This window comes from Dama dama, chromosome 20 (assembly GCF_033118175.1).
Source record: "Dama dama isolate Ldn47 chromosome 20, ASM3311817v1, whole genome shotgun sequence".
Lineage (NCBI taxonomy): Eukaryota > Metazoa > Chordata > Mammalia > Artiodactyla > Cervidae > Dama > Dama dama.
Window position 1 is genome coordinate 65,604,210 of NC_083700.1, and position 25,582 is coordinate 65,629,791.

The 25,582-nt window shown below is 36.9% G+C and overlaps 1 protein-coding gene across 3 annotated transcripts in view; it reads right to left on the bottom strand.

The window, feature by feature from the left end:
• The window catches only part of AK5 (adenylate kinase 5), a 258,867-nt gene that overhangs the window by 195,690 nt on the left and 37,595 nt on the right, over positions 1-25,582 (bottom strand). For all 3 annotated transcript variants that reach the window (XM_061121597.1, XM_061121596.1, XM_061121595.1), the window contains exon 6: positions 8,386-8,577. In XM_061121597.1, coding sequence (XP_060977580.1) covers positions 8,386-8,577 — 192 coding nt within the window. The remainder of the gene's footprint in view (positions 1-8,385; positions 8,578-25,582) is intronic.

Genomic DNA, 25,582 nt, shown 5'->3' on the forward strand with positions numbered 1-25,582 from the left:
AGTGGAGTGTGAATAGGTCTGATACTGAGTGAGCTTTGGGTATGGAAAAGTTTTGTCAGGATGCTTGCTTGTTACTGAGACAGAACGACAGAATTAGATATAAATATGGTATCTGCTTGTTCTCCCTTTTGTTTTGATGCTGTTTAGGAAGCAGCATAATTTGCCCTAGAAGTGTGGATGTTACTTTGTTACTTTGTGAGGAAATAGCTCTCTCCCAGTGCTCTAATCTTTCTTTCTATACAAAAAATCTGAGAATGAAATGGTATCACAATTCTATTTTAGTTTTCAGAGCCCAAAATAATGAAAGTTATGAAAGTAATCAGATTCACTTAGGGAATTTAGTTCTGGATGTTTCAAAGCCAGGGTTACAAAGATTTGGGTTAACAGGTAAATTAAATTGGTCCCACTAACTAACCCACAGAGATGGTACCCTCCTAAAGTAGGCCATGGTACTTTTTCTAGGACAGCACTGTCTTGCCAGCTTTATACACAGTACAATTTGATAAGTGCCAATTGCCCAGAGAGAGTGATTCCTTATAAGTTGCTCTTAAGTCAAGTAATAAATGGATATTTCTCATGTTTCTTTGGGGTACTTCACATTGAAGGTATATCAGTATCAGGTTTCATGCCACAAGGTACTGTCTACTTGACTTAAAAGTATTTTGAATTTAAAACAATTCAGAGGGCCAAGCATATACACCATCATTACCCAAGTATCTTACAGAAAACCCCAGTAGACTTTCCTATTTATTAACCTTTGAAAACTCCTCCCTGACTATTCTCTGTCTTACTAAATCCACCAAAGAGGAATCAGTGAGGGCTTTGGTTACATAATGAATGTTTAGACAGCATATAATCAGTGATGGTATATAAAGGAATTATAGCTTCACTACATTACATAGAACAAATTTATCAACCTCATGCATTGGGATGCAATCACAGAATTTTCCTCCTAGTAATTTTAGGAGAATGGATTTGTTTGAGTAAACGGGTATCGGGTATTTCCACTGCCTTTCTTATGTATAGGTGGGTTGCTGAATTTGCTGAGAGTTTTTGCTGTTCGGATTTCTTTCTTACTACCCCGTGCAGTGATGCTAATAGAGATGGTGATAATTAACCAATGGCCGTGCACTAAGTCTAGAGATAAGTGTATTTGTATTTTAAATGTTAGCATTGATTCCTATGAAAATTGAAGTTAATTAAGAAATAATTTGTCTAAATTAACTTGTACTATTCCCGTTTATTTTCCCTCTGGCTAGGAGTGCCTGGTGAGATGGAATTACATAGTTTCAGTGGTAAAATTTGAAGGAAGTCATATGGTGTAAATTAAGCAAACATAGTGCCAAAGGGGTTATCTGGGGGTTCAGGGACAATGTCTGGTGAATCACTAGTAGTGTGATGTTGACAAGGATATGCTCTCTAAGCAGCACTGATGCTAGTTTATGATGAAGTGTTCCCTAATCTACAACAAAATAAAAAAAATAAGACAAATGTTGGGAATTTTTCTTATAGCCAAACAGATCCATTTTAGTGACTTTATGAGTTTTGTCATTACTAAATTTTTTTTGTACTAAAAAAATCCCTTTCAAACAATGATATTAATAGATTTTTTCCCCCTTTTCTAATGTCCTCACTTAGAAAAATTTTTTTCAAAGTCAATTTGGGAAATACAAATTGAAACAACAAGATACCACTGCAGACCTAATAAAACAGCCAAAACCTGGAACACTGACAACGCTGAATGCTGCTGAGGATGTGGAGCAATAAGAACTCTCATCTCAGGGAGAATTCTCAGGTGAGAACGCAAAATGGTGCAGCCAGTTTGGGAGACACTTTGGTGGTTTCTTACAAAACTACATGTACTCTTACCAGCAGTCATGCTCCCTGGTAGTTATCAAAATGAACTGAAAACTTATGTCCTCACAAATACTGGCACATGGATACATATAGCAGCTTTTTTTTTTTTTAAATAAATGCTGAAATTTGGAAGTAACCAAGCTGCAGATGAATGAACACATAAACTGTGGTATATCCAGACAATGGATGTGCTCAAAAGAAATGAGTTATCAAGCCTGGACACGACATAGAGGAAACTAAAATGCATGTTACTAAGTGAAAGAAACCAATCTGAAAAGGCTACATACTATAAGGCATTCAACTTCATGACCTTCTGGAAAAGGTAAAACTTCAGAGATAGTAAAAAGATCAGTGGTTGCCAGGAGCCAGGTTAGGAGGATGGAGTGGGTGAAGGTTGAATAAAGAGAGCACAGAGATAGTTAAGGGCAGTGAAAATACTCTGTAAGATATTGTAATGACAGATACATGGCACTATAAAAGTGAAAGGCACTCAGTCATGTCCTACTCTTTGCAACCCCATGGACTATACATACAGTCCATGAAATTCTCCTGGCCAGAATACTGGTGTGTGTAACCCTTCCCTTCTCCAGGGGACTTCCCAACCCAGGGATGGAATCCAGGTCTCCCACATTGCAGGTAGATTCTTTACCAGCTGAGCCACTAGGGAAGCCCAAGAATACTGGAGTGGGCAGCCTATCCCTTCTCCAGTGTATCTTCCTGACCCAGGAATCAAACTGGGGTCTCCTGCATGGCAGGTGGATTCTTTACCAGCTGAGCTACCATGGAAGCCCACGTGGCACTATACATTTGTCCAATACCATTGAATGTATAATACCAAGTATGAACTTTAAGGTAAAATATGAGCTTTGAGTGATTATGATGCATCAGTGTAGGTTCATTAATTATAACAAATGCAACACTCTAGTGAGGGACATTAATAATTGGGGGGACTGTGCAAGTGTTGGTTTAGGGGGTATACAGGGAGTCCCTGTATCCTCCTCTCAATTTTGCTGTCGACCAAAAAGGGTTCTTGTGCTTCTCTGGTGGTTCAGATGGTAAAGAATCTGCAGTGTGAGAAATCCAGGTTAAATTCCTGGATTAAGAAGATCCCCTGAAGAAGGGAATGGCAACCCACTCCAGTATTCTTGCCTAGAGAATTCCATGGACAGAAAAGCCTCGCTGGCTATAGTCCATGGGGTCGCATAGAGTTGGACATGACTGAGGGACTAACACTAAAAGTGTCCTAAAATAATAAAGTCTTAAAAAAAAATCTTTATCTTAGTCCATTAAATTTTTTTTTTCTGATCTATTAAGTAATGAAATTATGGAATCATTGGCCTATGTGACCTTGTTATATCCTAAGATAGCTTATAATTAGCCCCTTGTCTGCTTCCCTAGGACAATTGATGTTGGCGAACAAGAAATAAACTTGTTCTAACATCTTTCACTCTATGCCTTTCCTGCCTGAAGAGATCCAGTCAGTTAATCAGAGTGTTAGTTAGTAGGCCTCTTCATACATCCTATGAATATCGCTTACTTCTCATTTTTAAGTTATGTTTCTCTTGCTTCCCTACTTTATATTTAAAAAAGTCCAGAAGAAAAATGACCATCCGCTTACTTAACAGATTAAAACTAAATTCAGACTTTTACTGATGGTCACCCATATTAGGTAGCATTTGTTCAGTGCACACGAGTGTCAATGCACACGAGTGTGCAACCATTTCCCTGACAAGTTGAATGATGTTCCAGCTGAGTGGACTATCCAGTGATACACGCATTTTGGAAACTAATAACATAAACATTACATTTAACCCTATTAATTTTCAAGCATTTTAAAAGACCTTTTTCTTAAAAAAAAAAAAAAAGGAAACCTCAGGTATTTTTTAGAGTTCATCAAGCTTCCAAAGAGTTGACCTTTTTAAACTAAAATTATTTCTTTCAAATGGGTTCTAACTAACTTATGAAGATAACTAAAACAAGGACTAGTTTTTTAAGCTTTTAAAATAAAACTAAGATGAAAAATTATCACTAAACAGATATATTATTGAAACTTTATACAGCTGCATTAGGGCTTCCCAGGTGTTATAGTGGTAAAGAACCTGACTGCCAATGCAGAAGACATAAAAGACACAGGTTTGGTCCCTGAGTCGGGAATATACACTGTAGGAAATGGCAGCCTGCTCCAGTATTCTTGCCTGGAAAATTTCATGAACACAGGAACCTGGTGGGCTACAGTCTAACTGCTCCAAAATGTCATGAGACAGCTTTGAAGAAGAATGTCTGACAAACTGGGATCTCGCAGCATCCTAATCTTTAATTAGGAGCAAAAACCTGTAAAAGACGTGATGAGCTATTATATACAACCTACTGTAAGTTAAAAAATAACATGTTTGTCTGAAAAGGTTCTATGAAGTCCCTAACATATTAGCCCTGTGATTTGCTATCATTTAATTCATACTTGCACAGATAACTGTATAAGACAAGTATTATAAAAGAATAAAAGTGAAGCAGTCAATGTGATGGGAACTGGCAGTAAGATATATTATTCAGGCAATAGCTTGTTTTCCTGGCTATTTCGATTAGGTTCTCTCCTCAGTCAGACTGGATTTGTTCTTTAGTCAAATCTGCCAACCAACATAGTTAATGTTGTAGTGAAAAAGAAAAAAGAATGGGTTGACATCTGTTATAATTTAACTACCATATTCAGACACAGCCATCATACAGCTTGATTACAAGGATGATAAAGAAGTCAAAGAAAACACTAGGACAATTTTGTAACTGGTTAACAGACAGTTTTGGGCTTTCCTGGTGGCTCAGCGATAAAGAATCTGCCTGCAGTGCAGGAGCTACAGGAGACACGGGCTTGATCCTTGGGTCGGGAAGACTCCTTGGAGGAGGGCATGGCCACCCACTCCAGTATTCTTGCCTGGAGAATCCTACGGACAAAGGAACCTGGCGGGCTACAGTCCATAGGGTCGCAAACAGTTGGATACTACTGAAGTGACTTAGCATGCACACAACAGACAGTTTTAAAGAAAAAAAGAATTTGGTGAAAAGTTTTAAATCTAAATTTTTCACTTTGGATTTCTTCAGTAATCCATCTGAGCTTCCCATGTGGTTCAGCTGGTAAAGAATCCGCCTGCAATGCAGGAGACCTGGATTTGATCCCTGGGTTGGGAAGATCCCTGGAGAAGGGAAAGGCTACCCACTCCAGTACTCCTGGAGAATTCCATAGACTGTATCGTCCATGGCGTCGAAAAGAGTCGGACACGACTGAACGACATTCACTTTCACCATTCAGTAATCTATGGGAGAATAAGCAACAGAGAACCCTTCAAGAGCACAGACTTGTTAGTAGTAAAAAAAAAAAAACACTGGGGTTTTGAAAAATGGGCATTAGAAGTGAAAGGAAGAAAAAAGAGGAAATGTGAAAATTGCTAGGTAATTTCAATCACTTCTATTTCACTTGCAACATTTCTGGTAGTGTTCTAAGTACTTGATACCCATTTACCCTCAAAATTACACTGAGGTGGGTATAATGATGATTATAACCACTGCATGCGTCAGGTAACTGAGTCACAAAGAAGATAAATAAGCTCCATGAAGCCACACAGGTGGTAGGTGACAGAGCAGGAACCTGGACTAGGCAATGTGGTTACGTGGTCCATCCGAACCACCGCTACATGCATTCTCTCATTTCACCCCTACAACATTCTGTGCCGGATAACAGCATCTCTAAGTTAGACACGGAGACCGAGTCCTGAAGCTCCATGAATTTGTCAGATGGTAGTGGAGCTGAGATTCAAGTGAAGGGTTTCAGACTCTAAAACCCGAAGGAACAGAGGCACCAAGATAAAGTTTCTCACCAGTACTGAGAGGTACGTGGCCTCTGTGGTCTTTACAAAGCTCATACAAGATGAATCCTACTCGTGGATGGGGAGAGTTTGTTCTACTCACTACAGGAAATTTCTGTAGTCCATGACATATCTGAGGGCATTCTGTACATTCTCCCATGCAACAGTCATCACACTTAATAAACCACTGTGGGGCTTCCCTGGTGGTCCAGTGGTTAAAGTCAGAGATTGAACATAGATTCAATCCCTGGTCTGGGAAGATCCCACATAACTCAGAACAACTAAGCCTGAATGCCACAGCTATAGAGACCTTGCACCTGGAGCCATGCTCTGCAACAAGAGAAGTCATCGCAATGAGAAACGCGCGCACCACTGCTAGAGAGTAACCCCTGCTCGCCACAACCAGAGAAAAGCCTGCTCGGAAATGAAGACCCAGTGCAGCCAAAAATAAATAAAAATTAATAAATAGATAAATAATTTAAAACCTCATTGCTTTTGATTCCCCATAGACTTGCAAGCTCTGTTCATCTGCTGACAACATACTATGTACCAGAGGGCATAGTACTAGGAGTTTGGAATATGTCAGAAAATAAAATAAAGATCCTTAACTTTTGCCTATTTAGCTTTGCACCACGTGCACCTAACAGAGAGTCTGGCACCTACTGATTCTCAAAAGATATTTACTTAATAAATAAATGGATCAATTAGGAGGGGTAGGTAGAAGTAAAGAAAAGCTACAGAGAAAAGGAAATATTTGGATTTAATCTATTACCTCCTAGACTTTTATTAAAATCTTAATATGCATTTGATTAATCAGGATGACCATTTAAATTATTTAACTTATCTTTAAAAGCAGAAATGTACATTTTAATTCCAAAAGCGAACTGTGTCCGGGTTCTGAAGGAGGACACACGCGTCAGGATGCAGCACTCGCTTCTCTGTCAAACTACAATTTTCAGTTGTTTCCCAGAGCTTAGCTTGTGTTTGTGTTCACTGATTTTCAAAAGGTGACTTTCCAATGCAAGTCGTCTCCCAGTAATTAGAGGCGTTTATCTTAAAGCTTATCTGGGTTTAGCAAGGAGGTTACAGGCTGTCATCTGCATTGTTATTGACTCCCTCAATTAGAGGCAATGGCATTTCACCTCCATGCAAAATATTAGTAAATTAACAATCCCCACTCTGCATTCATTTGGGAAATCTCCTCTGATTGTGATGACGAACGTGACAAGCAGGGAGTAATCAGAGACATTCCGGTAATAACTTTAAGCCTTGCAAACATCAATTAAAACTCTGGCTCTGCAGCTTGCTGTTGGGGTTTGGTCTGCAGGGTAAATTTCTATTTTCATGACACAGCGCAGAAGTCAGCATTGGTAATTTGCAGGAGAAGCAAGCAACAACCTCAATACAAAAGAGCCAGAGAAACATCCACTCTGATTTTCTTGATTCTTTCATATCACTCAAAGTCTCTTTTAAACCATAAGATGAACTCTGGCATTGTGAACAATTTTCAGATCAGATTTATAATTCTCTGACATGACAACTTTGACTCAAAGGGCAAATTCTAAAAAATATTTCTTTATAGTGCTAAAAAGACTGCAAAGCGATTATTATTCAAATATCATGACTGTCTCTTTCAATCTGGGGGCATTTTAGGCTAATGTAGAGATTTTTTTAGCACAGTAATTGTTAGGTCATAGGAGCTCTGTGGATGAGCTTCAGTAGATTTACCTAAAATTTATGAAAAACACCTTATGTGCATTTTATTGTATTGAGAGTGTGTCACTTTCATCTGATTCTTCACAGGGGCTTGTAACTCCAGTAGTCACGAATCTTTGGTCCCATGAGAAAGAGCTAAGGGCTGAGGAGAAGGTGCTGCTGAGGTCTGCTTCCTCCATGGAGAACCCTGGAGCTGCACTGGTTTTAGTGTGTTTTGCAAAATGCCTCAGCTGGCCAACGATCCTCTGTCTCCTCTGTTCCATACTTGAATCTCTGATGTTGCGGGGATCATACGTTTAGCTGAGCCTTCACCTCTACTTCCCTGTATTCTAATAACTGTACAAACTAGTGGTTCAGCTTCATCCTTCTTTGGCACATTCATTATCATTAATCACAAAAAAAACTATGAAAAAAGTAATATTTGCATTGTATCAATGGAGCAGAAAGAGCAATGCCTTCCATTCTGAGACAATATCACTTCTTTATGACAAGTCAAACACATTTTCACAGGGCCATCAGAATCTTATTTCTTTATGTGGTACACTATGATAAAGTTTAGCTTACAATTTAAGTTTAACATATCAATTCTATTTTTAAGTTGATCAGTTTTATTAGGTTTTCAAAGGCTGAAGAGTTGAGAAACTGGGCAAATGTTACTTAAAATGATAAAAAAATTACTTCAAAATACTTTAAAATTTGGGGACGATAGAATTCTAGCCAAGGTTAAAATTGATCTTTTTTTTTTTTTTTTTGTAAAATCAATTAAAGCGAAAGTATTTTTATTGTTATGCCTTAATAAAGGCAAATCAGGTCAAGATTGCCAATTTTTTTTTCATTGAATCTCCACCTAAGAAGAGTATTTTTTATAAGATAAAAGGATTTCTAAATGATGACATAGGATAATTAGAAATCTGAAAGACTGTTCTTGTAATGGACAAGTAAAGTATATTTGACTTACTGTCATGATGAGCCCCTTTTCCTGGAAGTATTTAACCAATGGAGCAGCGTTCTGCTTGAAGTTCATTAGTCTCCTTTGGGTAGCTTTCAGATTGTCATCAGGTCGACCCTGTTGCTCTGCACGCTTCAGTAATCTTTCTTTAAGTCTCTGATTGGCGCAAGCCAGGAACACCACCAAGTCAGGAGTACAGATCTGTGGAGAGGGTCAAACAAGCAGACAGGCATTCAACATACCAACCCGTGTGAGTGTGGGCAGAGGCAGTTTTGCATAGTGCTTTAAATAAATGATCTCCATTTTTTTTTTTTTTTTACTGTATCCTCATGATAATAAATTATTTGAGCATGTATCCCAATAAATATATACTTATTAATTTATTAATTATTAATCATGAGTGCATGATACACATGTGCTCATGTGCTTCTGCTCAGGCATTCAGTGGTGTCTGACTCTTGGGGACCTGACAGACTTTAGCCTGCCAGGTTCCTCTGTCTATGGGATTTTCTCAGCAACAATACTGGAGTGGGTTGCCATTTCCTCCTCTAGGGGATCTTGCTTACCCAGGGATCGAATCCACATCTCCTGCATCTTTTGCACTGGGGGGCAGATTCTTTACTACTGAGCCACCAGGGAAGCCTCATGCTGCCCTAATATAGTATGCATGTTGTAAAATACACACAAAAATGTAATTTTTAAAGGATAAGATATGATAAAGGTAATATTAGCATTTTCTTCCCACATTACAGTGGTTTGCTTTATATACTCTAGAGACCACTGGTTACATAATGAACCCTGGAGTCTGGGAAACTTGAATTAGAGCTTTTGCCCTAGGATTTACTAGCTGAGCTCTGGGCATATGGCTTATCTTAGCTAAGCCTCTGTGTCTTCATCTGTCAAAAGAGATATATGAACTTCCTCCCTGAGTTATAAAAATTAAATAAGATATTGTGTGAAAAAAATAGCACAAACTTGATCCATGGTAGGTGTACAGCAAATTTTAGCCATATTTACTATCTCTTGGTTTTCAGGATTCCATGTTGTTCTAGTTCTCCTTCAACTTTTCTTTCCTTTAATTTTTTACTTTGCTGGTTTTTCCCCCTTGCTCAAATTTTTTCCCATAAAAATGCAATACTCACAAATAATGATTTCTGAGGCTTAGATTATGTTTTGTTTTGCTTTCCCTCTCCAGGTTTTCGTTCTCTCAGCTCCCTTCAGCTGGTCTCATTTCAACCACTTATCTTTTGTTGATGGATTCCAAATCTACATTTTCAGCACCGACTTTCAACAGCACTTATGTCCCATATTATCAAATGTTTATATGATGGCTCTACCTGAAAGTTTTAATGTTACTTATGACTCAGCAAGGCCAAATCAGTTCTGGCAACTTTTTACCTAAATGAAATTCCCTTCTTGCTTATATATGTATTTGTTTGTTCCTTTATTTTTATGGTAGTAACACTACTTTCCTGAATCTTTCAATTAGAAGTCTTGTCTTTTAAATTTTTAAAAATTTGAATGAAAGATTCTTTAAATTCTATAGTGCTATACAGTTTTCAAAATTTCGCAAACATGATTTCATATAATTCCATAAGAGCTCCTTTTTAAAATCCCTTCTCTTATATTGCCCCCACCCCCTAGTAACCACTAGTTTGTTCTCTGTATCTCTGAGTCTGCTTCTTTTTTGTTTTATGCCCTAGTTTGTTCTACTTTTTAGATTCCACCTGAAAGTGATATCATACACTTGACTTTCTCTGTCTGACTTATTTTACTTAACACAATGTACTCCAAATCCATCCATGTTGCTACAAGTGACAAAATTTCATTCTTTGTCATGGCTGAGCAGCATCTGTTGTGTATGTGTATATACAATGAAATGTATACACCCCCCCTCGGCGCGTGCGTGCACACGCACACACACACATGCACCACGTCTTCTTCATCCATTCACCTGCTGATGGATACTTATGTTGCTCCCATACCTTGATAATTGTAAATAATGTTGCTGTGAACACTGGGGAGCCTATATCTTTTTGAATTCTCAGCTAGAAATCTTAATATAATTTCTAACCCTTATTGAAATTTCAGTCTTAGGAAGCCCTCACCACAGATGGTGGATTTTTGTCTTGAAACATGATTCATGTATCTCTTCCTCCAATTCCCACTGCCACTGTGTAAGAACAGGCACACACTGGCTATTTGATCAAGAGCATGAATTTTAGAATCAGATGGTCCTGATTTCATCAGTTCAGTTCAGTTGCTCAGTCGTGTCTGACTCTTTGCGACCCCTGGACTGCAGCATGCCAGCTTCCCTGTCCATCACCAACTCCCGGAGCTTACTCAGATTCATGTCCATTGAGTTGGTGATGCCATCCAACCATCTCATTCTCTGTCGTCCCCTTCTACTTCTGCCTTCAATCTTTCCCAGCATCAGGATCTTTCCCAATGAGTCGGTTCTTTGCATCAAGTGGTCAAAGTATTGAAGTTTCAGCTTCAGCATCAGTCCTTCCAGTGAATATTCAGAACTGATTTCCTTTAGGCAGGACTGGACTGATTTCTTTGAAGTCTAAGGGACTCTCAAGAGTCTTCTCCAACATCACAATTTAAAAGCATTAATTCTTCAGCGCTCAGCTTTCTTTATAGTCCAGCTCTCACATCCATACATGACTACTGGAAAAACAATTGCTTTGACTAGATGGACCTTTGTTGGCAAAGTAATGTCTCTGATTTTTAATATGCTATCTAGGTTGGTCATAGCTTTTCTTCCAAGGAGTAACTGTCTCTTAATTTCATGGCTTCAGTCACTATCTGCAGTGATTTTGGAGCCCCCCAAAATAAAGTCTCTCACTGTTTCCATTGTTTCCCCATCTATTTGCCATTAAGTGATGGGACCAGATGCCATGATCTTAGTTTTCTGAATGTTGAGTTTTAAGCCAACTTTTTCACTCTCCTCTTTCACTTTCATCAAGAGGCTCTTTAGTTCTTCTTCCCTTTCTGCCATATGGGTGGTGTCATCTGTATATCTGACATTACTGATAAATCTCCTGGCAATCTTGATTCCAGCTTGTGCTTCAACCAGCCCAGCATTTCATATGATGTACTTATACTCTGCATAAGTTAAATAAACAAGGTGACAATATACAGCCTTGATGTACTCTTTTTCCTATTTGGAATCAGTCTGTTGTTCCATGTCCAGTTCTAACTGTTGCGTCTTGACCTGCATACAGATTTCTTAGGAGGCAGGTCAGGTGGTCTGGTATTCCCATCTCTTTAAGAATTTTCCAGAGTTTGTCGTAATCCACACAGTCAAAGGCTTTGGCGTAGTCAATAAAGCAGAAGCAGATGTTTTTCTGGAACTCTCTGGCTTTTTTGATGATCCAACAGATGTTGGCAATTTGATCTCTGGTTCCTCTGCCTTTTCTGAATCCAGCTTGAACATCTGGAAGCTCATGTTTCACGTACTGTTGAAGCCTGGCTTGGAGAATTTTGAGCATTACTTTGCTAGCATGTGAGATGAGTGCAATTGTGCAGTAGTTTTCATAAGAGTCTGCTATTAGTTGTTTGTCCTTGGACAAATGGTTCAATGTCTCTAAACTTCAGTTTTCTCAACTGTAAATAAAGGGGAAATCTATCTTATCTCAGTAGTTTAGTATGTCCCATTAAAAAAAAGATTAATTTTTTATTGAAGAATAACTGCTTTACAGAATTTTGTTTCAAAAAATACATTTAAGTAGCTTTTGAGAAGTGTTAACAATTTAGAAAATCACTTTGTAATTTTTGTATGGTATGTGGTAAAGAGATTATGTTAAATTAAGACTTTTATCTTATCAAATATTAAACTGCAAAATACAAACTTAATAACATCTTTGGTAACATTCAGTCTTGCCCAACATATCATATGATATCCTTTAAATTTACTTTGAATAACTTGCATAAGGGAGAAGATAATTTTTGACAAATAACTTAAAATAATATTATATTGTTCTTGGTTTGGTCATTGTGTATATTAAAATATGGGAAAAGCTTCAACTGCTAGCTCAGTGTTGAATGAAGATAATACTTCCTTCATAACAAATTAAATGCTTTATTTTAATATCGTTATGCTTTGTTTCAGACTGAAAAGTATGTGCTTTTCCCTACATAACACAAAGAGGTTATTGCTATTGCTGCTGTTCACTCGCTAAGCCTTGTCTGACTCTCTGAGACCTCATGGACTGCAGCATGCCAGGCTTCTGTGTCTTTCACTATCTCCAGGAGTTTGCTCAGATCATAATGAGGTATGGAGAGACTTAAATATGTAATAATCACTATATTTTGTCTTTTACTATTGGCTTTTGAAATTTATAAAGACTTTTTTACACTTTGAGTAAAACTGCATTTTATTTATTCATATTGGAGTGGAGTGTCAGTGGCATAGTTGTGTCCGACTATTTGCAATGCCGTGGACTGTAGCCCATCAGGTTCCTCCATCCACGGGGTCTTCCAGGCAAGAATACTGGAGTGGGTTGCCATTTCCTTCTCTAGGGAATCTTTCCAACACAGAAACAGAACCAAGGTCTCCTGCATTGCATGCAGACTCTTACATTAATAGACTTTATTGATGAATGGATAAGGAAGCTGTGGTACATATACACCATGGAATATTACTCAGCCATTAAAAAGAATTCATTTGAACCAGTCCTAATGAGATGGATGAAGCTGGAGCCCCTTATACAGAGTGAAGTAAGCCAGAAAGATAAAGAACATTACAGCATACTGACACATGTATATGGAATTTAGAAAGGTGATAACGATAACCCTATATGCAGAACAGAAAAAGAGACACAGAAATACAGAACAGACTTTTGAACTTTGTGGGAGAATGTGAGGGTGGGATATTTCAAAAGAACAGCATGTATACTATCTATGGTGAAACAGATCACCAGCCCAGGTGGGATGCACGAGACAAGTGCTCGGGCCTGGTGCACTGGGAAGACCCAGAGGAATCGGGTGGAGAGGGAGGTGGGAGGGGGGATCAGGATTGGGAATACATGTAAATCCATGGCTGATTCATATCAATGTATGACAAAACCCACTGGAAAAAAAAAATAATAATAATAAAAATTAAAAAAAAAAATAATAGACTTTAAAAAATAGTCATAAGTTTAGAGAAAACTTAAGTGGAATATTTTCGTGTTGTTGTTTCTTTAATTTCTCCCAGTACTTTTTAATGTAGAGCTTTGTAGTTTTCTATACAATGATCTTGCCCATTTAAAAATTATTTCTGTGAATTTGATATTTTTATTTTTATATCTGAGATTTTTGATCAATGAATGCAACTTCAAGTCCAATATAGATAAATTTGAAATGAATCTTCAAAGTTATTTAATTTTATAACTGTGATTAACTTGCTGTCTTTCCTCAGTATGAAATAGCATCATATAACTAGTGACACAAAAAGTTAAAACATGGAACAGGCAAGACCACCAAGGAAGCTGGGATAACCAGCTGACTACTCAACACTGCCTTCAGCCACAAGCATGCTCACCTGATTCTTAGTCACTCTTACATATGTCCACTCATTAGGGCCTTCCTTCTTCAGTGGTGCCCATTTTAAAAGAAAAAATTTAGTATTTTACTTTTTTTTCACAAAATGTAAAACAGAAGCAGACATCATTCTTTTCTAGAAGAGATGAAGGCCCTAGAAAGTTTTCATGAAATTCTCTCATGAAATGTTGAAAAGCATAGCCATACCTTTTCCTAGCATATGTCCTCAAAAGGTATTCACTGATTGAATGAGTGAATAAATAAATGAGAACAAAGACCAAGATACTGCTTTTATCTACGTGGAAGAAAACTTTCCAGTTGTTGATACTATTTCTTCCACTGGATTAACTAAATCAGTCTTTGCTTTTTGTCTTTTTCATTACATAGACAAGTCAATCTTCCCCCATTCATTATCTCAAAGTTTCTTATCTGAATAATTACTCTGTTAAAAAGGACCTATGGCCACCTTTGATTGGCAAAGATGTGTGTCAGATTGCAAAATGAGCTTACTTTAGTAAGCCTTGTTCTTAACTGTCAGTGCTCTTGACTGCTTTCTTTTTTTGTAATTAATTAATTTTTTTATTGAAGGATAATTGCTTTACAGAAATGTTCTATTCTTTAGGAAGACCTGTGAGAAGGCCTAGAGACCCTGCAGTTCAGATCACATTGAGAAACCAACAAACAAAATATGAAAAAAAAAAAAAAAAAACAAATCAAACCAAACAAACAAACAAAAAAAAACCCTCACAAGAGAGAAGATCACAGTTGGAACAAAAACTGGAATCACAGAAACTAAGAGATGGGAAATTTTTGGAGGTTTTCTAGCTCAAATTAATGCCAAACCTGCAATCATCTCTACAATCTCTTGACAAGTGATTTTTAAACTTGAATGTTCTTCGTGGGCATTTCTTGTGATGCCTCACTACTTATGAAGTCAATCCCCTTCATTACAGGAAGATGCTAGTAACTGGGAAGTTTTTTCTAATACAGGGCTAACATTACTTTCTTAATTCTGTCTATTAGGTAAAATGTAAAGGAAATAATTTCTTTCAATCATTAAGCATTTATTGACTATACACCACTACCACAGAGGCTTGACTAGACTGAACATGGAGATAATTTCTGGGCTGGGGGAACAAAAGCTGGCATATAGGGCTCCTCCATGGAGGAGTCATAGAAATTACTACTGCTGCCCCCAAGTTAGGCTTCTGGTTGGAATCCTGTAGGGCTGCACCATCAGAGTATGTATGAACCAGCCCTCACAGGACTCAATTCCACTTAGAATCATCCCAAATTCTCATTATACTAAATGTGTTCAGTGCCAGTTAGGCACTGAAAAGAGAATTAGTGAACTGAAAGGTCATGAGAAAATATTGAGAGTGAAGCAGTGGGGCAGAGAGGTAGGAAAGTACAAGAAAGAGCAAAAGAGACATATGAGACAAAGGTTAGAAAGTTTTGGAAGAAGAGGGAAAAAGAAGAAGCAGTATTTGAAAATAAAATAGCGACAGAATTTTCCCAGACTCAAGAAGTAACGTAAAAACCAAGAAGAAAACTAAACAGAAAACTCAGATCTAAGCACATCATAGTAAAACTCCTGAATGGCTAGACAGAAAAAAAAAATCTTTAAAGCATCCAGAAAGGAGAAATGACAGATTACCTTCAGAGGCACAACAATGAGACAGCTAAATTTGTCAAAGAAACAATAAAAGTCAGAAAGTAATGAAATGACATCTTTAAAGGGCCAATAAAAAAATCTGCCATATAAGTTTCAATATTCAGTCAAAATATCTTTCAAAAACTAAGAGTAAATATAGATGTTTTCAAACAAACAAAAACTGACAGAATTTGCATCGGAAATTCTACTCTAATGGAAATATTAAAGAATATTCTTCAGGTAGAAGAAAAATGATCCAAGATAGAAAGCTGGCCCAGGGAACAAATGAAGAGTAATGAAATGGTAAATCTAGGGGTGATTTTAATTGAACATTGACCTGTTATACACCACATTAACAAACTGAAAGATAAAAACCAAATGATTATCTCAATAGATGCAGAAAAAGCCTTTGACAAAATTCAATATCCATTTATGATAAAAACTCTCCAGAAAGCAGGAATAGAAGGAGCATACCTCAGCATAATAAAAGCTATATATGACAAACCCATAGAAGTTACTCAAATGAAGCACAGAAAGAAAAAGGACAGGGAAAAGAATACACAGAGCCTCAATTATGCCTATCATGGCATAATATTAAGCAGGAACACATTCATGCAATTGGAGTCCTAAGTAGGGAGAGACAAAAATAGGTAAAACAAATAATGACTGAAAAGTTTTTTCAAATGTCCTAAAAACTATAAACCACCAAGTCCACAAAGCCCAACACCAAGAAACACAAAGAAAGCTACACAAAGGAACATCATAATCAAAATTCTGAAAAACAGTGGTAGGACTTCCTTGGTGGTCCAGTGGTTAAGAATCCATCTGCAAATGCAGTGGATACAGGTTCGATCCCTGGTCTGGGAAGATTTCACGTGCCACAGGGCAACTATGCCCATGTGTCACAACTACACTAAAGCCTGCACACTCTAGAGCCCACATGCCACAACTTCTGAACCCCTGCACCCAAAGCCCATGTTCTGCAAGAGAAGCCATCGCAGGGAGAAACTTGTGCACCACAACTAGAGAAAGCCCAAGCGCAGCACTGAAGACCCAGTACAGGCAAAAGTAAATAGATACATAAAATTTTTTTAAAAAAGAAAAGAAAAACAATGATAGCAAGAACACCTTAAAAGCAGTCATGTAAAAAGAGATTTGTTCTTACAGAGAGGGGTTTAACAAACTACAGCAGATGAGTCCATCACATGATTACACAAATAAAGTTTTATGAGAACACAGCCATGCTCATTCATTTACATACTGTCTATTGCTGCTTTCACATTACACCAAAGTTCAATAGTTGCAACAAAGATCAGATACCTAAACTATTTACTATCTGGTCCTTTAAGAAAAAGTGTACTGACCCCTGCTACAGTGGAACAAAGATAAGCATAATTGAAGATGTGCTGTCAGCAACCATGGAATCCAGAAGACAATGGAAAGGCGTCTTTAAAGTACTGAAAGAAAATAACTGTTACCTAGATTCTAGGAAAAATGTGTCAAGTGAAAAAAGTCTTTCGAGGATGAATGTGAAATAAAATTTCAGTAAGACAAAAGCTTTGAGAATTCAACAGACATTTTCTGCATCAGACCTATACATAGCAATATACAAAGTGGTATACCAAATACCTATACTACTAGGTATACCTACAGCAGGCCTATAATACAAGAAATGTTAAGAGAAGTTCTTCAGGCAGAACGAAAATTATACCAGAGGGAAATACAGACTTCCACAAATGAAAGAGGAGAGATCAAAATGGTAAACTGGTAAACAAATATATAAAAATATTTTCTTCATTAAAAACTTTCCTTAAAATATAACTGACTGTTTAAAGTAAAAATGATAATATATTGTATGGCTCATAAAGATGTAGAATCAAAACATATAACAACAACAGCACAAAGAATGGAAGGGAGAAACTGAGAACATATGATTATAAAGTTCTTACGCTATACATAAAATAATATACTATTTAAAGTTCGTGTTTACAGCAAACATTACCCTCAATGGTGAAAAATTGAAAGCATTTCCCCTAAAATCAGGAACAAGACAAGGGTGCCCACTCTCACCATACTATCCAACATAGTTTTGGAAGTTTTGGCCACAGCAATCAGAGCAGAAAAAGAAATAAAAGGAATCCAGATAGGAAAAGAAGAAGTGAAACTCTCACTGTTTGCAGATGACATGATCCTCTACATAGAAAACCCTAAAGACTCTACCAGAAAATTACTAGAGCTAATCAATGAATATAGTAAAGTTGCAGGATATAAAATTAACACACAGAAATCCCTTGCATTCCTATACACTAACAATGAGAAAACAGAAAGAGAAATTAAGGAAACAATACCATTCACCATTGCAACAAAAAGAATAAAATATTTAGGAGTATATCTACCTAAAGAAACAAAAGACCTATACATAGAAAACTATAAAACACTGATGAAAGAAACCAAAGAGGACACAAATAGATGGAGAAATATACCGTGTTCATGGATTGGAAGAATCAATATTGTGAAAATGAGTATACTATCCAAAGCAATCTATAGATTCAATGCAATCCCTATCAAGCTACCAACAGTATTCTTCACAGAACTAGAACACCGGACTACCAGGTAAGTCTGGTCATGTGGTCTTGCAGCATCAAAGCAGCCATAGACAGGAAAGCAGGAGGGTGGCTGGGGAGAATTCAGAGGAGACAAGCCAGTGCAAAGGTGCAGGGTTGGGTTAGTCACTGCGACAGGAGACTAGGACTCTGTGCTGCTGCTGGCCCTTCTAGGGGGACACAAGAGAGGAGACTTTATTTATCAGATCCTGTCCCCTATTGGTCTCCTGCATACTTTACACTGTGTATGTCTCAGGGCAGGAAGTCAGTGAATCGCTGTCCTGGGCAGCATTGCAGGGGTACACAGTAGCAAAGGCCACGTAAAAAGTGGGCTGAGAGAATATAAGATAGAGCATCAGAGGTGCTCAACACAGCAGTACACTTTAAATACAAAGATGCAGAAATGCTGAAAGGGAAGGGATGGAAAAAAATACCATGGAAACAGCCAGTAGAAAGGTGGTAAAACCATACAAATATATCAAATCCAATTTAAAAATGAGCAAAGGAAAAAAATTGAAAATATCCACTAGGAAAGTGGATCTAGAAAGTTCTCATCATGAGAAAAAATTTTTGTAACTATGCATGGTGATGGATATTAACTAGACTTATTGTGGTGATCATTTTGCAACATATACAAATGTGGAATCATCCAGTGTACACCCGAAACAAATATAATTGTAATTTAATACAATTATTCCTCAATAAAAATTTAAATTATAAAGGTTAATTTTAAATTAATAAGTTAATTTATTTTAAAAACTAAATTAATATAATGCCTAAGAATCCATTTTCTACAAAACAAAGGGCAAAAACCTTGAGCAGATATTTTTCTTTAGAGGACATACAAATGGCCACCAGGTATAAATAAATAAAGGTGTTCAGAATCACTAATGTTCTGGGAATTGGAAATCAAAATCATGATGGGTAATTCCCTGGTGGTTCAGTGGTCAGGACTTAATGAAACTGATCTAGGTAAAGAAAAGGCATAAATAAATATTGAGAACAAAAAGTAAGGCATCCCTAAATATTCTACAGAGAGTAAGATGATAAAAGAGGATATTAAGAAAAACTTCATGAAAACAAATTAGAAAATATTTATGAAATGGATCAATTTCTAGAAAAACACAACTCTCCCAAACCAAAAAAAAAAAAAAAAAAAAAAGAAAAAGAAAAAAAGAAAGAAGAACCAGAAAATCAGAATGGTTCTTTACTTATGGAAGATATTAAATCTATAATTCAAAACTCTACAAAAAGAAAACTCTGAATTCAGATGGCTTCATCAGTGAATTGTACCAGATATCAATCCAACAGAAACTCTTCTACTAAATATAAAGAAGGGAATACTTCACAATTCATTTTATTAGTCCTGCATAATCTTTGAATCCAAAGCCTTAGAAGGACATTGAAAGAAACAAAATTTATCAGTCAATCTCACTCATGATCACATGTAAAAATTCTTAGTGAAATATTAGCAAATGAATCTATTTATTTACAAGAAGGATTATATACACCATTACCTACCCGAGTTTATTCCCTGAATGCAAAATGTGGTTATTTTTCAAAAGTCAAGCGCTATCATCTACCAAATCAACAGAATAAATAAGAAAAAGTCATATGATTATCTTAAATAAATATGAAAAAGCACATGGTAAAACTTTATATTCCTTCAGGAGAAATATTTTTATTAAACTAGGAATTTAAGAAAACATCCTTAGTATGATAAAGAATAAATACATAATATTTATAGCAGACATCATACCTAACTGGGAAATGCTGACACTTTCCCTCTGAGATGAAATAAAGATGCCCATTATCATTATTTCTAGTCAACATTGTAATGGAGATTTTAGACAGTAAATTAAGACATGAAAAAAAAAACCCCACAAGATTGGAAAGAAAGAAATATAATAGTTATTTGAGTAATATGATTGGATTTGTAAAAAATTAAAAAGAATTAAAAAGTCATAAGAATAAACATGCAAATTCAGCATGTTCTCTACCTAGAAGAGTATACAAAAATCAATTTTATTTTTATATACTAGGAACAAATAATTTTAAAATAAAATAAAGTACTAGTTAAATAATTTTTAAAAATCACTTAATTATCTAGGGGAAAAGGATATAATGAAGAATACCAAACAGACCTTGGCAGAAATTAAAGATTTAAATATAATGAGCTATATGCCATATTCATAAATTAAGCAGAGTATCATAAAATATGTCAATTCTTCCCAAATTGATCTATAGATTTAATGTAATTTCTAAATTCCAGCAGGATGTGTGTGTGTGTGAACTGGAAAATTAACTCTGAAATTTATTTGGAAATTCAGAGAGCCAGAATAGCCAAGGCAATTTCAAGACAATCTTGAAAAAAAGAAGAAAAAGTGATAGAATTTGTTGTCAGATAGTGTGACTTATTACAAATATACAGTAATTAAGATAGTGTGGTGTTGGTTTTAAGGAAGACCAGTAAACCACTGGAACAGAGAGAACTCGGAATCAGATCCACTGCCCAAATATATGGGCATATGATTTATAACAAAGGTGGTTCTGATGTGCAGTGAGGAAAGCACAGTCTTTTCAATAAATGGTGCTCAGTCAATTAGATGTCCTTATGGAAAACAATGACTCTTGACTCCCAACATTACGGGATATGCAAAGACCAATGCCAAATGGATTTTCAGATCTAAATGTGAAAAGTAAAATGATAAATGTTTTAGAAGGTAACACAAGAAAATAGCTTCTAGATCTTAGGGAATATAAGGATTTCTTAAATTGGGCCTAAAATTGGATGGCTTTAAAATTTAAAAGTTTTATTTTATTTTTATAAAATTAAAGAGAATGAAAGTAGAGAATGGAAATGTCAGTTACATAGTGGAAGAAGATATTTGCAACACATATAATCAACAAAGGGCTTGTTTTGAAAATATGAAAAAAATTTTACAAATCAATAAGACAAAACAAAAACAACAGAACAATGGGCAAGAGACATGATCAGGCATTTTTATAAAAGAGAATATCCAAATGACCAATGAATTGAAAAGGTGTCAATATCATTAATACTCCAGGGAATGCCAACTGAAGTACATATCTATCAAAACAGTTAAAATTAAGAAGACCAATGATATCAAATATTAGCAAGAATATATAACAGCTGGAGCAAGTTTAGATAATTCACCTAACAGCATACTCATAACCTATGTACCTACTATGTGCTAGATTCTATTCTACACACCAAGGACTAACAATGACCACAAAATATTGTATGTTCTTTCCCTGGCTGAGCTTATGGCCAGTTGGAGGAGACAAATTTTAATTAAGGATTGCACAGATAAGTATAAATCTGGAACTGTAGTTAAGTAGCTCTTACTATAAGAAGACATAATAGGGAGATCCAATCTTACCATGGAGATTGTGGAAGGTTCCTATAAGAAACTGACAATTGAGCTGAAATCTGAAGATAAGAAAGGATTAACTAGAGAAAGAAGGGGAGGAAAGGGTAGTCTTTCAGAAATTCATGAAGAATAGCTGGCATATAGGCCTAAGAGGAATGCAACATCCAAATTCTGCATGAATCTTGCAGCTCACGAGATGAGAAGCTTTCAGGCATCATCCTCTTAGACAGGGAACCACTTAAATAGGTAGGCAATTTTTTTTCCCCCCCAGGATAGGGGAAGCAATTAATTTCTTGATGGGGAATCTCTCCATATTAAGTTTGCTGTATACAAGTGGAAGACTCCAGATACAGGAACAGATGAACTGGGGCCCTGGCAGGTATGAAGTCCAGTCATCTGTTTTCTTAGTCTAGTCTCTTTTCCTAATTAACATTCATGAGTTCTGCACCAGCTTGGTTATAAACTCCTCGACTTGGACTATTAAGACCATTGTGTTTATACTGTAGAAAAGGACAAAGAGTAGGATAATGTGAATCTCTAAGGAAAGGAAGTTCAAAACTCTTCTGTTCTTCCTCATCCACTTTTCTTCACTTTTGAGGAGAAAGGTGTGGCTAAGGTTGATCAGAGCAAGACTTTTCATTCAGGTAGGAACATGGTTTCTCTCACATAGAATTCTCTCTTTTATTTCCAAGAAGCTGAGAAGTAATATTCATTGCTCTTTCTCTCTGCTGCTCATTTTTCTTTTTGAACTTGCTTCTTTGTAGTGCAGCTAGTGAGATTGGCTGGCCTTAGTTTCTGGGAGACTTGCATTGGGCAGCTCTAAGCACTGGCACAATTTACAGCTTCCTGGTTCTACTTCCTGTCTTCTTCTCCAATGGCATTCTCTGGACCAACATTTCTGTGACTAAAGTGTGGCAATTTGAGACTCACTGGGGGTGGGGGGAGCGGTTAGGGTTGGAGAAGGTGTTCTGACCTGCTTTGGTCCTAGGATCTGAGCTGCTGATAGCCTAGGTGAAAGGAATTCTCCCTGCGATTCAGATGGTACTCTTGGGCTCCACTGGGTTTAAAGACAAAGTTTAACAGTAAAATTATTTATTTTTTTATTTTGGCTGTCAGTTGCTGTCCTGCACATGTTTGATTTAGGGATCATAGTGGAGGACCAGCAAACTAAGGATAGGCTTGCTTGTTCCCCATATATCATTTTAATCTCTCATATTTTCAATGAGCAGCACAGAGTATTGTACAGGCTTTGATTTGGAAGAGGAATAAGACAATTTCTCTGATCTTAAGGAGCTCATAGTTTAGTAGTTGAGATGAAACAATAATTATAATACAATGTGACTAGCACAATGTTTAAAAAAATATGGGAATAAAGAAGAGGGCCACTTTCATATGGCTATTTTCATAATACTGGATGTTGGCTAACATATTCTCCCTAAGTCTTTTTTTCCCCTAAGACAAATGCTGTTCCAGACTTCCATTACTGTTACAATTATGCAAAATTACAGGAATTAAATGAAATCTGTTTCACTGAGGCAAACTCTGATAACAATGTGAAGAAAACCCTACGGCCATGTTACATTGGCCACTCTTGCATGGGCATCCCGGGAAACTTGTTAGAAATGTAGATTTATGAGTTTCACTCCATTGTACTGAATCAGAAACTCTGGAGACGGACCAACGAAACAACGTTTTAACTTCTGCCTTCTATTAAAAGAGACCTTGTACTATAGACATGAGTGATAGAAACAGTAATTTAATGAAGTTGCAGGGTCTTTAAAAGAAAATAGCAACAACAATAAAAATCCAAAATGGATCAATATGATTAGTCCAAGAACAAAAGAAACTAATTGTTTTGTTTCACTTTGGGAGAAAGGTAGAATGTGAAACCTTATTTTTATAGTTTGGGCATTTCTCACTGAAGATCTATATTCTATTCATTTCTACAGATAGAATCCATGGTGATTTCTTATAGTCCAAACGCATATTACTTTCACTACTTTAGTTAAATCGTTACCTAGGTTACTCAGTTCTTTCATAATTTGGCATATGCCAAATCATACCTGCTGAACAGAGTATATCACTAAATGGTTTCAAAAAGATGTCATTAGTTTAAGAAACGTACATTTCTGTGGCTTGATTTTTACAGTGCAAATCTTCATTTCTATAAAAGAAATTGGGGTACATTAAGCTACCAAGATGTGGGAATTTAATGAAGAGGAAAAATTTAAGGTTTTATTTAATATATACCAGGCTGACAACATGCAAATGAATGTAAACTTATAATGCTGTGTTTTTTCCCAAGCATTAATTTGATTATGCAGGCATCTACTTCATTCATTTGTTTATTCATTCATTTAATATTTATTAAGATACTATCAGTAGCCAGAAATTGAAGTTCTGGAAAGTTAGACCGAGACTATATGGGCTGGCATTGCCTTCCCCAAGCAGTTGGGGTTTTATCTTATAAACATGGGAGTAATACATTTTGTTTTGTGCCTTAGAATGAATGCCAATGGTAGGTAGTGCAGGGGGCAGGTTGGATAGGGAGAGACTGGAGGAAAGCAGATCATCTGCAAGAGCTAATGGACCTGAACTATCTACCATGAGGTGCCCCTTGTGAACAGCAGTCAAATAAAATATCATGTAAAACATGATGGTTATTCTTAATATTGTCTTTATAGATGTGCTTGATTTTAATGATCCTTTAGGAAATAAGAGTGCCAGTATTAGTGCCAGTATTAGGCAAACAGCCCTGAATAAAAACTTTCTGACATTGGAGGGGAGAGTGGAGTGAAGGCAAACGGTAGAGAGTGGAGAGAAGGCAAAAATGTATCAGCTGTTTCTGCACCTGTGGGATGAGCTACGCCTGCCTGGTTCATAGTGGTCGGTTGACGCATTCTTCATCACTAGTGCGTGTGACGCAGGACTGATAAGACCACAGGAAACAGTATCTATTAAGAAGCAGTCAAACACTTGTAAGATGATGTTGGATGATGTTGGCAGACCTAGCCAAGCAAGTCACCGTAGAGATGACCGTGAAGAAGTGGAGGATCTCAGTATATGACTAATGCTCACTTAGCCAACTTCAAAACCAACACCTGGGCTTCCCTGGGGGCTCAGTGGTAAAGAATCCACCTGCCAATGCAGGAGACGTAAGAGATGTGGGTTTGATCCCTGGGTAGAAAGATCCCCTGGAGAAGGAAATAGCAACCTACTCCAGTATTCTTGCCTGGAAAATCCCATGGACAGAGGGGTCTGGTGGGGGAGCCCATGGGGTTCAGACATGACTTGCGTTCAGACATGACTTGCGTTCAGACATGACTTAAGGTCAGACATGACTTAGGACTAAAACAAGAGCAAACCAGCCCCTTTCTATGCCTCACCTCTTTACAAACATCTAACATTTAAATCCATGATATTGACAACATGAATAACTACCCCTGAGATCCTGTCGTTCGTATGTGGGCACAAATCCAATTTGTATTGTCCACTACATTCTAAATTCATGGAAGGGAAGAAGATAGGGAAGGATTCTTAAAAGATGATGTGATCTAAATCACTATTTGGTTTACTGCAAAGCAATCAGTTAAAAAAAAATAGCTGGAGCTAAATATAGGATATATTTTTGGTTGCAGCAAATGAGAGAAAATGTTTATTTTATAAAGTAACGACAGTGCAGTTTCTCCCTGACCTACTTATTTTAAACAAATGGATTTTATTTCTTGAGAAATGCTGCATTTAGGGGCTTCCCAGGTGGCTCAGTGGTAAAGAAAATTCACAGGCCAATTCAGGAAATGCAGGTTTGATTCCTGGGTCAGGAAGATTCCATGCAGAAGGAAATGGCAACCCACTCCAGTGTTCTTGCCTGGACAATCCCATGGACAGAGGATCCTGGTGGGCTACAGTCCATGGGGTTGCAAAGAATTGGACATGACTGAGCACGCATGGATGCATCCATTCAAAAGAAGTATTAGAAAAGTTATTTAGAAATTAAGGCAAAAAGCACATTTTCAAATCTTTTT